At 45.2% G+C, this 15,805-nt stretch overlaps 1 protein-coding gene across 1 annotated transcript in view; it reads left to right on the top strand.

Moving 5' to 3' along the window:
• Positions 1 to 15,805, top strand: part of gse1b (Gse1 coiled-coil protein b) — a 774,862-nt gene that overhangs the window by 715,024 nt on the left and 44,033 nt on the right. Inside the window, exons 7-9 of the mRNA XM_072279929.1 lie at positions 1,371 to 1,550; positions 3,435 to 3,748; positions 8,932 to 9,247. Of these exons, the coding sequence (XP_072136030.1) occupies positions 1,371 to 1,550; positions 3,435 to 3,748; positions 8,932 to 9,247 (810 nt within the window). The remainder of the gene's footprint in view (positions 1 to 1,370; positions 1,551 to 3,434; positions 3,749 to 8,931; positions 9,248 to 15,805) is intronic.

Raw genomic sequence — 15,805 nt, 5'->3', positions numbered from 1 at the left:
TCCTCAGTATTGTATATTGTTTAAAATAGGAAGGTGGTTGGGAAACAGAAATAAGAGTACTGAGCTGTGGATCAACTCAGTGGTATTAAGCATTATTTGGTAACTGGAAAGACATAATATACAGTATGGAGCAAGTTATATGCTTCTCCACCATCTGATTCCTGCCTGGCTGCTAGATACACCACGGTAACGAGTGGTTAGCATGATGCTTTACCACACCAGTGATCAGAAGCTTGAGGCTCAATTCCTGCCGCTCAGTGTCTGCGTGGGTTCCCTTCAGTTTCTTCCTGACATATGGGGTTCGGGTTAGTAAGTTGCGGGCATGCTATGTTCTCTGCTTGCTGCTGAGCCTGGTACAAGGGCCTCTGGTCCCACGCCACCAGGCTCAGGAACAGTTCCTACCCTTCAACAATCAAGCTCCTAAACCAGCGTGGGTAAGATCACTCACCTCTTATTCCACAACATATGGGCTCACTTTCAAGGGCTCTCCAACTCATGCCTCCAATATTATTTATTTCTTTATTATTTTTTGTATTTATACAGTTTGTCTTTTGCACATTGGTTGTTTGCCTGTCTTGGTGTGCAGTTTTTCATTGATTCTATTGTATTCCTTTGCACCTACTGTGAACGCACTCAAGAAAACGAATCCCAGGGTGGATGGCAAACTTTGATAATAAGTTTCCTTTGAACTTTGAACTTTGAACGTTGGTGCAGGAAATGTGACGACACTCGCAGGTTGCCCTCAGCACATCTTCGAACTGTGCTGGTTGTTGAAGTAAAACGATGCATTTCACTGTATGCTTCAATCTCACGATGTTCATGTGCCAAATAAAGCTAGTCTTTAACCTATCCTTGAATGCAGCAGATTGGGAATAATGGCTACTTGGCCATTGCCTATTCTTTGCCACTCTAATCACAATGAAAAAGAATGAGCAGATTCTTCTTCACGGAGTTTGCATGGTATCCTCCTCCCACAGCAAGTGCAATTAACCCAGTGAACCTCCTGCCCAAGGCAGTCGACTAAGCTTGTTGTTCAGGCCAGAAGCAACGAGGAATAAAGCTCGTGTTAAAAAGCCTGAAGTCTTTGAGGGTTACAGGAGCAGCAGATTGGAGCTTTTAAAAAGATCCCGAGGCAATAATCAAACAAATCAAACCACAGAATGGGGAACAGGGTCAAAGGGATAGGTTCTTAAGTGCGAATTAAGATGGGAGAGTGAGGTTTTCAGAAGGAATTCCAGTATTTAGTGCCTTGGCAGCTAAAGGGCCAACCAACCGAGCAATGAAATGAGCCTGCATTGTGGTGCTGGTGTGAGTGAGATTACCAAGAAAGAATTTGTTTTCTGACCAACTGTGCTGTTTCTCTTTTGCAGGGTGGATGATTCATACTGCCTCTCAGCCTTGCGGTCACCTTTCTACCCAATTGCAACCCCAGGCACTCTGCCACCTCTTCACCCCTCCGCCATGAATCTACACCTGCCTGGAATGAGGTTTCCCACAGAGCTGTCTCATTCCTCACTGTCTGCCCTGCAGCCAGAGCACTTGTCAGAGAGGTAAATCTGCACCTGTTCTCCGCCTACCGCAAACACACACACACACACACACACACACACACACACACACACACGTTGCAATGAGCAGGAACCAAGACACATTGTTAAAAGGCTGGCACATTTGTTGAGAGATGAAGTGAAAAGCTGCAGATGCTGGAAATGATAAGGAGCAGCCGATGTAGCTGAAAATATGCAGGAAGTGATCAAGTATCTATGAAAGGGAGAGATTAATCCAGGAATAAACTAAAAGGCATTATCCTTTTAGTGGAAGGTTGACAGAGCCTGGGACTTGCTGGTGATGACTTAAACGGGTCTATTTTTTTAATTTCATAAGAGTAAACTTGCGTCTTCAAATTACTATCAACACACATCAAAGTTGCTGGTGAACGCAGCAGGCCAAGCAGCATCTCTAGGAAGAGGTACAGTCGACGTTTCAGGCCAAGACCCTTCGTCAGGACTAACTGAAGGAAGGATTCAAATTACTATGGTGGGATTGAACCTCTGCAGCAATGTATGCATCCCTATGCCTTATGTCTTCCAAGAGGACCACAACCTTGTTGTAGGGTTTGGAGGTTTGAGTGCCTCAATGACCTGGAGAGCTACGTTGGCTGGAGTCAGGGCTTTATGCTTTGGCTCTTGGTAGGGTCACCCATACCAAATAGGTCAAAGGATAGAGGCCAGACTGAGAGTGGTCCATCGGTTCTCCAGGCTGGGGGGTTCAGCTCAGGCCTACAACCGTGACGGGTAAAACAAAACTTTTACGGAAACAGCAATGAAGAATCCTTCTACATCTGAGTGTGACAGTATTCCTAAGTATCTACCTGGGACCTGTATGAATGACGGCAGTGAAAACTGAGAGGAAGCTACTGACATGATGAAGGAAGCCCTGAACACCACCAGAGATGGAGGACAGTTCATTGCTGCCCTAGACAACAGCAGTGTAATGGGCAGCAAGTAGTACGTGTGCGTTATGCGCCTGGCACTTGGACAATGCAGCACCTTACAGTGGCAGGTACAGTATAGAAGCTCACAGTAGAAGAGCCCATTTCGCCTATTATATCCATGTAAACCTTAAAACCTACTAAAGCTGTGCAATAGCCTGATAAAGAATAAAGTGATACACATAATACTACAACGCCCTTCCTATATGTGGTTGTAGCTCTCTGATAGCTGTGGCAAGCACAGCATGCAATTGTACTACTGTGCTTGTTTATATTGTTATTTGAGTACAGTAAAAAAAAATGGGCAGCCTGCAATTGATGGGCTGAAGGGCTGCTTTTTTTTCTGTTCTGCACATCTCCGAGACAATGAATTCATGAGGGAAAATTAGCAGGGGGAGAAATGCAGGTTTGCTCTTTCAGCCAACTTTGACTGGATGGACTGAGCTGCATCTTCTTCTATCAAAGGAAATGTGTGATAGTTGCTGGCGTCGGGCAGAAGATCTGCCCCATTAGCTTGAAGACACAGGAGACTTCAGGGACTGGGATCTGAAGCAACGAACAATCTTCTGGAGGAGCTCTGCCTGTCGAGTAGCATCTGTGGAAAGGAAAGGAATTGTCGATGTTTCAGATCAAAGCCATACTGATGCTGAATTTTGACCCGAAACATGGCAATTCCTTTTCTCCCACAGATATTGTTTGACCTACTAAGTTCCTCCAGCAGATTGCTTGTTGTGCTGTTAGCTTTCAAGAAAAGCGATTCTCTTGCTTTCCTATTCAGTAGAACTGAGTTACACATATTGCTTCGTTACAGAAGAAGACGGTGTTTTGTACCTGCATTTGATTTGACCGGTTTCAATAAATAATAACAGGATTTCTAATGGTTTGTTTTTTTTTTTTTGTGCCTCCTTCATCTCTACCCCCCCCCCCCCACCCCAATTTGCAGGCTGCAGATAAGTGAAGAAATCCGCCGGGAGAGGGAGCGGGAACGAGAGCGGGAGAAAGAGCGGGAGCGGGAGCGCGAGGCCGAGCGGGAAAAGGAGAGAGAGAAGGAGCTCGAAAGGGAGAAGGAGAAGGAGCGGGAGAGGGAACGCGAGCGAGAGATGGAGCGAGACAGGGAAAGGAGCAGGGAGAAGGAAATGAGCGCAGCTAAAGCGATGGAGAATCACTACCTGCAGGTGCCTGAGCTGCACAGTCTGCGAAGCCAACAGATAGACGACAGGGTTAGGGCTGCAGAGCGGCTGACGCCAAACCGGACAGGTAACAAACCCAACATGTTATGGAGATGTGATACTTCAGTGTGTATTAAAGCTGTAAGAAAGGTCAATTAAAGCTCATCCAATCCTCTTGCGACAGCTCTAACCAAGGCCTTAAGCACAACGGACATTGATCTTAGTTTTTACCCCAAAGTTATAGAACTTGGAACACTACAGCACAATACAGGCATTTTACCCCATGATGTTGTGCTGACCTTTTAACCTGCACAAAAATCAATCCAAACTTCCTATCCCACATAGCCCTCCATTTTCCTTTCATCCATGTGCCTATCTAAGGGTTTCTCAAATCTTCCTAAAGTATCTGCCACTACCAAACCTCTGACGGTGTGTTCTACACACCCACCACTCTATGTAAAAAAAAACTACCTCTAACTCTCCTATACTTTTCTCCAATCGTCTTAAAATTATGCTCCCTTGAATTAGCTATTTCAGCCCTGGGAAAAAGTCCCTGGCTGTCCACACTATCTAAGCCTCTTACCATCTTATACACCTCTACGTTTGTGTTTTTCAGCTTCTTGAATGAGTTTGAAGGTCATCGTCCTAGTTGGCCACTCATGGGATTCCCACTTAGTGCCCCCCAATCACAGACTGAGAACTGTAGCTAGACAGTGACCTCCAAACGAAAGCCACAGGAGAATAAAAATCAGGAGTACCCTTGTACAAAAGGATGTTCTGCCCGCATGATTTTGTCTGTGCGCCAGCAGGGCTGCTTGGAACATTACAACGGGAAAGTATTTGTTAATGACTGGGAAGACCTAGTTGAGATTTCCGTCTGACTGGAAACTTTGACTAAACGTATGCCCTGAGCATATCAAGGAAAATAGCTCCTGAGTCCTTTGGATGAATTGGAAGATTGTCCTTGTTCTTCTCAAATTCAGAGGCAAGAGGATAGTCTTTGGTGTTGGTGTTTACTGCTTGTTGTGTTCTGTGTTGTTCAGCTGAGCATTATGGGAATGCTGTGGTAGTGCCAGAATGTGGGTGATTCCTAGCGCACCATTGATCGCGTTGGTTGTTGATGCAAACGACTCATTTCACTATACGTCTTGATGTACACGTGATAAATAAATGTGAATCTAGAATCTTCAATACAGGAACAGTAGCAGTAGCCTGTCAAGCTTCACCACTCAGTCTGGGACTTTGCTGTGCACATACCCTTACGTTAGTCACTCCTAGTCACATTGTGGCTTGGTGAGTGGGTCTCGCTCCCCTGGATCGGATGTTTATGGGTTCCATTTACTCAGCTCAGCACGAGCACCCATTCCAGTGTGGTGTGCTGCCCTGCCGTGTTGCCTTTCGGATGATACAAGGCTCTGATTGTGCACTCAAGTGGGAATAAAAGACCCCAGCACTTTAGCTGGAGAACAGAACAGAGTAGAATACCTGTTATCCTAGCTGATGTCCATTCCTCCCTCAACATTGTCACCCACAGGTTAGGGCAGTATCACAGTGCAGCCCGCGAGAGTTTTTAAATCGATTGCCGTTCCCTCGGTTACAACAGTGATAACACTTAGTTGGCTGAACAAATTATGAAGTTGTAAATGATACAATCAAAGTGCAAGTGGCATTCCTAAATCAATCTGCAGGTGCTGGAATCTGAAGCAAAAAGAAGAAATGCTGGGAGATTCCAGCCAGTCAAGCTGCAGCTACAGAAAGTCAGTGTTTCAGGTTCTAGCCCTTTTTTTAGGATGGAGGGTTTGTATTCCTTCAAACTAATCTAAGCTCTCACCAACACGAGAAAATCTGCAGATGCTGGAAATCCAAAGCAACACACACAAAATGCTGGAGGAACTCAGCAGGCCAGGCAGCATCTGTGGAAAAGAGTAAACAGTCGACAATTCGGGCAGAAGCGAAGAAGGGTCTTGGCCTGAAACATCGACTATTTACTCTTTAACATGGATGCTGCCTGGCCTGCTGAATTGCTTCAGCATTTTGTGTGTGTTTCTTCAGTCTCACCATCACCTCCTCCTTAAACTCTGGGTGAAGCTTCTTCAATCTGAACCACTGACTGCTTTTTTCTACCACAGATGCTGCCTGACTGGCTGAGTTTATATGTCATTTTTCTTTATGTTTCACTTCGGAAGCACCAGATTGGCTAGGGACAGGCCGGGATATCATGGAAGGTGCTCAGAGATGCGAGCAAGCCTTTCCTTTGATTGGCAGACAATGCTGAGGAGCAGAAGCAGGCAAAGTGTTTGACCTAAAAGAGCAAAGGATACCCCCTAGTGTTTGAAATGTTTCAGCTTCAATCAAGATTGAGTCTGGCTGCTAACCTTCTGTCTGTGTAATGCAATTAGCCATGGCTGAAGCTACAGCTGTGCCCGAGTCTCCGAGCCTGCCGGCTCACCCACTCCAATGTGTAGCAGCAGGAGCTGACATTTTGCAAAGGTCAGCAGGGTAGTGTACACAAACACACTTTGTTATCATAGCAGTATTCTTGTCTCTGCACAAAGTCTTTATTATTTAGTGACTGGTTTGGCAGAATCTGTATGATCCGGTGTGGGGTGAGGACATTATTCCAGTATGATCCAGTACACTGCAAGCAAACATCGAGTATCTGTACAGGCGAATGCAAATCGTGCGTCCACTGCTTGCGGCTGCAATTTAATGTTGATCTAGGTCAGTGATCTGAACCTCTGGATTACTCGTCCAACAACATTACCACTATGCTAACAAGTACAAGTCAGTACTCTGCATAATATCTGGATGAGCAACACTTCAGAAACTCAACACAGTACAAGGGAGCGTGCTTGATTGGCACCAAGCCTTCGTCCTCTGCTTCCACCATTTCCCCTACAGTATGCTTCAGCTATGAAATGCAGCCAGTTGCCAGGGCTCCTTGGAAACACAAGGACCCCGATCACCTATTATTGATATATTTATTTTTGTATTTGCACACTTTCTCTCCTTTTGCACCCTGATTGTTTGTCAGTCTTTGTGGTTTTCGTAGTTTTTCATTGATTATCTCTTTTTTCTACTGTGAATGCCTACAAGGAAATTAATTTCGAGGTAGAAAATGGAGACGTACATAATCCGATAATAAATTTACTTTGAACATTGAAGTTTGAGTGTAGAAGGATGGGAGTAGCAAGCACAGGGGAATGTTCCCACTAGTACAGGGGTTCCCAGCCTGGGGTGCGTGGACCCCTCAGTTAACGATAGGTGTCTGCGGCATAAAGAAAATTGGGAACCCCTGCACAGGTAGCTCCCCCTCAAAATTACACGCCATCCTGACTTGGAAGTACATCACCATTCCTTCAATATTGTTCCCTCTAAATCCTGTGGTTCTCCACCCAGGTGTGCTGTGGGATGAGGTGTACCGACTGGACAGTTGTGGTTCACTGTGGTTTTTCTCTGCCGCCTTCTCCGAAGCGGGCAGGGACACCCAGTGGAATCGGCATGTGGCATGAGGCTCAATCAATTTGGAGCTGCTTCCTCACATTTCCAGGTTCAGTCCTGACTTTGGGTGTTGTCTGTGCAGAGTTTGCACACTACCCTATAAACGTAAAACACTACAGCACAGCACAGGCCCTTCGGCCCTCAATGTTGTGCAGACCTTATAGCCTATAATCTAAGATCAATCTAACCCTTCCTTCCTACATAGCCCTCCATTTTTCTATCATCCATGTGCTTGTCAAAGAATTTCTTACATGTCCCTAATCTACCACCACCCCGGCAGGATATTCCACACACCCACCATTCTCTGTGTAAAATACTTTCATCTGACAACCACACCCCCTTCACTTTCCTCTGATCTCCTTATGATTAACCTTATAATTATGCCATCTTGCGTTAGCGTACCTCTCGGGCATCGGAGTTTGGTGTTCAATTCTGGTGCCACGCGTAATGAGTTTGTACATTCTCCGCGTGACCGCGTGGGTTTCCTCCAGGTGCTTCGGTTTCCTCCCACAGTCCAGAGATGCAGCAGCTAGAAGGTGATTTGGTCATTGTAAATTGTTGTGTGATTAAGCTAGGGTTGAATCGGTGGGTTGCTGGGTGGTGAGGCTCCTTGGGCTAGAAGAGCCTGTTCTGCGCTGTATCCCTAAGTGAAATATGGGTTTCTGCAAAGCTTTCCAGTTTCCTCCTGCATCAAATAAAGCTGTTCCTTGGTAGTCTTATGGGCTAAGTGGGTGCGGGGCCAAGTGGTTAAGGCATTGGACTAGTGACCTGAAGGTCGTGAGTTCGAGCCCCGGCCGAGGCAACGTGTTGTGTCCTTGAGCAAGGCACTTAATCACACAGTGCTCTGCAACGACACTGGTGCCAAGCTGTATGGGTCCTAATGCCCTTCCCTTGGACAACATCGGTCTCGTGGAGAGGGGAGACTTGCAGCATGGGCAACTGCTGGTCTTCCATACAAACTTGCCCAGGCCTGTGCCCTGGAGAGTGAAGACTTTCCAGGTGCAGATCCATGGTCTCGCAAGACTAACGGATGCCTCTGGGCCAATGTAAGCTGCATCTAGTGTGTGAGTGAGTGGGGAGAATCTGGGGTAAGTTGATGGGAATATGGAGAAAATAAATTGGGATGACAGTGCAAACTGATGGGCCAAAGGCCCTCTTCCTGCACTCTGTAACTCTATGCCTTACAGTATTTATTACTCAGCTGATCGAGAGGAGCACCCAGATTATTATATCTAGTGGAATACCTTCTTGTTTCTCACTATTTGTCAAAAGCCCAGCCAGATGTGGGTGGTATGGTAGCATAGCAGTTAGGGTAATCCTTTTGCAGTGCTGGCGACTGGACACTGCCTGTAAGGAGTGTGTCTGCTTCCTCTGGTTTCCTCCCACATTCCAAAAGCACACAGCTTAGTTGGACACATGAGTGTAACTGGAGGCGTGGTTCATTTTGGTCAGGATGCCTGTATTGTGCTGTATCTCTAAATTTAAAAATTAAAGATGTCTGGACATGAGAATCTTCACATCAGACTGGTTTTGTCCAAGAATTTACAAGCAAAGGGGATTTATTTGGTTTTCCGCAGCTGGTGACCAACGACTCCTCCGGAATTGAGATGGGACCGCACTAGACTGAACCTTCAGAGCTGTGTGTGGGTTCCTGTCCAATTCCCTTCTTTCCTTCAGCCACTATGCAGCAAATTCCCTATCATTACTGTTGGATTTTCAGCACACATATGGTGCAGAGAAGAGATCATAAAAATTCTTCTTCGTTTGCAGATAAGCCCAAGGAATATGCACTGACGGGGTCCAAGGCAATCCACCCAAACCTGCACCAGTCTCCCATCTCCCACCACTCCGTGCCCACCCTGATCTCCAACCCGAGCAGCTTCATCTCGCCGGGAAGCAGCTCGGCAATGCTGCTGCAAAGGAACAACGAGGAGGAGAAGTGGATGGCGAAGCAGCGGCAGTTGCGGCAGGAGAAGGAGGACCGGCAGTACCAGGTCTCGGAGTTCCGGCAGCAGGTTCTCGAGCAGCACCTTGACATCGGTCGATCCGGCTCCCAGAACGAGGTGGAGCACAGAGACGTTATCAGGTAAGGCTGGGGGGGCAAGTGAGCCTGTAAAGATTGTTGGGTTGGGAGGGGGTGGATCCAATAGTTGGGGTTTGTCACTGGGGTGATGATTTTGGATTATTATTGTTCAGTGTACCAAGATGCAGTGAAAAACTTGTCTAATGTTCGTACAGATCAGATCATTACACAGTGCACAGTAAATCAACAACTATGCCGAATAAAGTTGAAAAGCTACAAGGAAATTGCAGTGCAAGCAAACAATAAAGTGCAAGATCATAATGAGACAGATTGTGAGGCCAAGGTTCTATCTTATCGTACAAAGGGTCCATTTAAGAATCCAATAACAGCACAATAGAAGCTATACATGCTTTCAGGCTTTTGTATCTTCTACCTGATGGGAGCGAGGAGAAGAGAAAATTTTCAGGGTGGGTGGGGTCTTGGATTATGCTGGCTGCTTTATTGAGGTAGCAGGAAGTAGAGACAGAGTCCTAATGAAGGGTCTCAGCTCAAAACGTCAACTGTTTATTCTCCTCTGTAGAAGCTGCCAGGCTTGCTGAGTTCTTCCTGCATTTTGTGTGTGTTGCCACAGAGGGAAGGCCGTTTGTTGTGATGTGTTGAGCTGTGTCCACAACTCCCTGCAGCTTCCTGCTGTCACGTGCAGAGCAGTTGCCTTACCAAGCCATGACACATCTATATAGAATGCTTTCTGTGGTGTGTCAACAGGGACATGTCAAATTTCTTTTGCCTCCTGAGGAAGTAGAAGTGTTAGTGAGCTTTCTTGGCTGTGCTCTAAGTCCTTGGAAGCTATTGGTGATGTTCACACCTAGGGGCATAAGTTCTCAGGGCTCTGAACCTCAGCATCATTGATGTAGGAGATGTTGATGCTGGAGCAACCTGAGGAACAATTAACAACGGAGTGTTTGAACCAGGTTAGTGAGGTTTGAACTGGGGTTAGTGAACCTCCTCCCAAATCACCCATCAGACCGGGAAGAATCCAAAGTCTGAGTTGAATTATGTTGTACTAAACTAACTACAGGTCGTCCCCAGGTTACTGCAAGGCAGATTGTCCAAAACCCAGACAGCTTGCAAGTCAGAAAATAGAACACAGAATGGTACCACACAGAAACAGGCCCCTCAGCCCACAATGTTGTGTCAAACCAAGTACATAGTAATCAAATGCCCAACATAGCGAATCAGATGTATCTACCTCTACTGGCACCCCAGGCAGCGCTATCCAGGCATCCACCAGTCTCGCATCCCCTCTGAAATTACCCCCCCTCTCACCTTCAATGCAGCCAGAAACTGAGTTCCCAGGCGATAGAAGATGCCTGCAGCGCTGCAGCAGCCAGGAAATCCACCCCAGGGGTCTTCCAAATGCTCGTTCATCTATCCAGGCTGTTCGTAGATCAGGTGCACATAACCTGGGAAGAACCTGTATACTTCCACCACTCATTTCTAACAAGAGCAGGGATGGGCCTGTCCTTCCTGACATGAGGCAGAAGTCCCAAGGGGATGAAATTTCTCGCGGCTGAATTTCTCCACTGAATTGATCCACACACACTTTTAACTTAATTTTATTAATACAAATAGGTCAACCAATGAATTTGAATGGCAGTCATGAGAATTTTTTACTGAATAAGGAATCGAAGCTTCGGAGAAATGTTGTGCCCCAAGTTAAGTTGATTTCCTGGTGACCACAGAACCTTGGTGTGTAACGGGCATTGATTCAGTTACCTTTTGCATTGTGGGGGTGTTTCGTCGCATTATTAAAACGAGGAGAGTGTTGAAGAAGAGTCCTCCCTCTTCCATCAACATCGAGTTAGAACCTAGGCAATCTGTTAACTGTGGTTTGCGATTCAATTTAAACAAACTAAATTAGTTTGAATAAGAGTAAGGCAGCCGTTTTCAGAAGCATATAAGAATAGCAAAATAGAATCCTCTGGGGCTTTCAGCTTAATGAAATTTTAGTAAGGTCAGTCACAGCTAAAGGCTGGAATAGGTCACAAGGGAAGTGTGCTCCTAGCAGTTCATGTCTTGTGTTTCAGTAGCCACGAGTTAAGAGCACATAAAATGCTTTTTATCAGCGTGTTCCCCAGGGATTAGGTAGAGTCACAGATCTTGTTTCACTTGCAGCACTCCGAGCTAACCATGCTCATCTCCCTTTGAAATCAGCTCTTAAGATGTCTGTTGTATCCATCCATCTTTTATGAACTGAGGATGTTTTCACCCTGTTTTTATTTAGATTTCTCACATGAATGGCAGTGGCAGTAGACAGGGAGCTGCTGATGAAGTAGGCCCTGTGGCTCTCAGCCAATTAACCCTTCCCCGCATCGTCTGAATCAAAGGACCTTGACCCCATCAGTATTTCACGTTAAGTACACATTTGGCAGACTGGATTGAGAAAAGGCAGTCAGCCTGCTGTCCAGACTGTGGCATATTATACTCAACATCTGGAAGGAGAATGGTATATGTTAGGCTATGATTACAAATATCAGCCTATTAGTTATTTCAATGTTACTGAATTAATAAATCTGCCAGTTAAAGAGTGATGCAATTGAGGCACATCTGTATTTTGCTCTCCATTTAAAGCAGGGACAATTCAAGCAACAATGCACACAGGTAAAATGTCCCCCACACCAGGACCAAAGATTCAGTCTGTTCCCAGATACTTCTCAGCCACAGCTTCACAAAGCTCAGCTGAAAGAAAAAGATAAGAGGTGCTGAAAGTACAATGGCATCTGTAAAGAGAGATGTAGAGGTAATGTTAAGGCCGATCAGGCTGATGAATTTATCAGCCTTAAACATCGTCTCTTTCCTTCTCCACAGGCGCTGCCTGGCCTGCTGAGTATTTCTAGCATTTCAGTAGTTCTGCTGGAATTTTATAGTATCTGAGATGCTTAAGGAATATTTAAAAGAGGAGTCCAAAAATCAAGAAGCCTGGAAAGCCAGCCATAAACACGACTGCCAATAACCAGAAGCTCTTGATTTCTGTGAATTGGAGTCAGATTGAGGATTAGAAGCTTATTTTCTCTATGCAGCAACTTTCTGTCATCTGCACTCCTTGGAAACAGATTCAATAGTAGTTTGCCAAAGAATATTTCATAAACATTTGAATAGGAAATATTTTCAAAATTAAGAGGAAGTGCGGGTCAATAAAACATAATGTAAGAAATAAGTAGGAGTAGGCCATTCAGCCCTTTGTGCTTGTTCTAAGCTATTTTTATCTCAGAACCACTTTCCTGCACTCAACTCTTATCTCTCAATTCCTCTAATATATAATAATCTACTGATTTTTAATGTAATATAACCAGGGACTAAGTCTCCACAGTGCTTTTGTACGAGGAGTCCCAAAGATACACCACCCAATAGGAGAAGAAATTTTTTCTCATCTCTTCCTTTAATGGCCAGCAGCTTATTTTGAGACTGTGGCCCCTAGTTTCAGATGCCAAGGGAAGCACTGTCCTTACATCTACTTCATCAAGACCCAAAAGAATTTATTACTCTTCAGTGAGGTCACCTCCCATTCTTCAAAACTCAAGACCGTTCAAGCCTAGTGTGCTTAATCAGTGGAAACTAATTGGTAGGCCCTTCAAAGTGCTGTACAAGGTACAGAATAGCCTTCTGATTGACTGATTCTGAAAGCAACTAGCTTCGCTCAGAGGTCTGCGGTAACAATAAAAGCCTCCTTTTTGTAGCTGGGACATTTTATTCAGGAGCACTCAGGTGGAGAACATATTGGATGGCATGGTAGTGTAGTGGTTTGCATATCACTTTACAGTGACAGGTTTCACTTATTTCACTTACTGATTCCTACCGCTGCCTGTAAGGATTTTGTATGTTCTCCCTATGACTGCGTGGGTTTCCTCTGGGTGCTCTGGTTTCCTCCCACATTCCAAAGACATAGTGGTGAGGGTGAGTGGGTTTTGGGCGTGCACTGTTGGTGCTGGAAGCACGGCAGCACTTGTCGGCTGCTTCCAGCACGATCCTCGCTGATTTGACTTGACACAAATTACACATTTTACTCTGTTTTGGTATTTCGATATACATCAGACAAATACCAATCTTTAAGCTTAATGCTTAGTTAAGAGATGATGTGTGCTTTGTCTCTGAGGCATGGGGAAGAAGCAACTTACTTTTTAAAAAAAAGGCACTTAAACCTCATTCCTCATACTCAAAAGGATATTCAGTAAGTAATTCCAAGGCATCAGCTGATCTGTATTGTTATGGCAGATGCCTCATTTTCTCTGGGTTGGTACCATGATAAAGGTGGCAAGGAACCTTACAGATTCTTGATACGCCACGCTCTACTGGAGAGGTGATTTCGGAACATATGGTAGACAGACCACATCCTGGCATTGGTATTGGTGCATTATTGTCGCACGTTCTGAGATACAGAGTTGCTTGCATGTCACTCAGGCAGATCATTCCATTTAGAGGAATTCCATAAGACAGAGGCGAGGAAGTTGTTTCCCTTGGTAGGTGAGACTAGAACTAGTGGACATAGCCGCAAGATTTGGGGGAGTAAGTTTAGATTGGAGATGAGGAGGAACTGCTTTTGCCAAGGAGTGGTAAATCTGTGGAACTCTCTGTCCAATGGAGGCTACCTCGGTAGATATATTTAAGACAAAGTTGGATAGATTTTTGCATAGTAGGGGAATTAAAGGGTTATGGGTGAAAAGGCAAGTAGGTGGAGATCAGCCTTGATCTTATTGAATGGCGGAGCAGGCTTGTCAGGGTGGATGGCCTACTCCTGCTCCTATTTCTCATGCTCTTCTAAGTACATTAAGTTGGTAAGGAGGAAAACACAATACAGGATACAAAGTTACGGAGAAAGCACAGTGCAGGTAGACATACGAAAGTGCAGGGGCCATTGACGAGGTGGAATGAGATATCAATAATTCATGTCCAGCTTATGAGAGGTCTGTTCATCTGATAACATGGACAGAAGATGATATGTGTGCTTTCGGGCTTCTGTACCTTCTGCCTGATGGAGGAGAAAATGATCAGGGTGGGAAGTGCCCTTGGTTTCTAGGCAGCAGGAAGTGGAGTCATGGGAGAGAGTCCCGCTTTCTGACCTGAGGCTCAGGTACTTTGGTACAGGTCAAGTCCTGTATCCAAAGAATTAAGTCTTCAGGCTTGGGTGGGATTGGACCAAACCTGATCTTTGCATATAAGTGGATTAAAATGAAATAGGGCTGATCCCCACAAATATCTGGGACAGTGCAGGGAGCACAGGAGGCACTTCCTACATTTTAATGTATGGCGTCATTTATAGAGTCCAGCTACCCAAGCAAACTCAATATAGGATCGCCCCATTTCTATTGGCAGGCGATTCAGACTGGCTAGGGTTGGGTTAGTTTTAAGTTTATGCTCGATTAGATCTCTGGGCATGTGCATGCATCTTTGTGTCTGTGATCCACTGACTTTAAAATTAACAAAGGGCATGGAAAGTTGTTAAATTTTTGTGTGATGTTATTGACGCAATAGCATGTTGCAGCCCTGGTCAGAAGCTCCTTGGAAACCAAGTAATCCAGTCTTTGGGCTTTGCTGGTCATTTGATCTTGGCAGTGCCACAACTGAAGAAAGTCAAAAAAAAATGACAGATGCCGAAATGAAGCTAGAAGTGCTAGAAACACTCGGCAGGTCAGGCAGAATCTGTGGAAAAAGAAACCATTAATTGAAAGTTTGCCAGTGTCTGACGAAGTGTCCCAGTGTTAAACTGGTAACTGTTTCTATTTCCAGCTGACCTTCTGAAGGTTACAGCATTTTCTGTTTACATTAAGCCACAAATGAGTTCTGTCCCATGAAACGGAATGAAATCTCAGCCAGGGTTACACAGAGAAAGGGATTGACCATTCAGCCTGTTAGGCGTTTCCCACCATTCACTTGCCTCAGGGCTGCTCTGTTAAGATTTACCTTTGATGAATAATTCTGATGTCTCCACCCAAACATTTAACTCGCCTCTGTACCCTTCATCAGAGTTACTTCCCGATTTCATTTGCAAATGACATAGTTTCAGTTTATTTTCTGCTCCCTTTTTCTGAACCACTTCACCAGATGAATCTCTTTCTCCATTTCCTATCAAATCCCTGAATCGTTTTTAGTGTCTTAGCTGGGCTGCCCTTAACTTTCTCAACTGCAGAGGATCCATTTGACGTTCCCCCATGATTTAGCTCTTGGAGCCCTGTTTTCGGCTTTCTGCACCGTTCCTAAGAGCTGCACCACAGCATGGCTGCTGATCAGGGTTCGATTCCCCCGCAGTCTGTAGATTACACGTTCTCCCTGTGACTATGTGGGTTTCCTCTGGGTGCTTTGCTTTCTTCCCACATTCCAAACACATTTGGGTTAGAGTTAGTAACTTGGTGCTGGAAGCGTGATGACACTCGTGGGCTATCCCGAGCACAACCCTCACCGATTTGATTTACCAGAAACAATGCTTTTCACTGTACATCTCGATGTACATGTGACACTAGATACAGCTATTCTTTAATGTCTAAGCTAATATACTTCACCTGTGATTCAAGTGCTGAAAATGGAAGTCAGTAATTCTGGACAAGGGGCCAATCTGAAGCGTCATTA

Source organism: Mobula birostris, chromosome 15 (genome assembly GCF_030028105.1).
Source record: "Mobula birostris isolate sMobBir1 chromosome 15, sMobBir1.hap1, whole genome shotgun sequence".
NCBI classification, from domain to species: domain Eukaryota; kingdom Metazoa; phylum Chordata; class Chondrichthyes; order Myliobatiformes; family Myliobatidae; genus Mobula; species Mobula birostris.
Note: the sequence above shows the minus strand (reverse complement) of the source record. Positions and strands in the feature narration are given on the sequence as shown.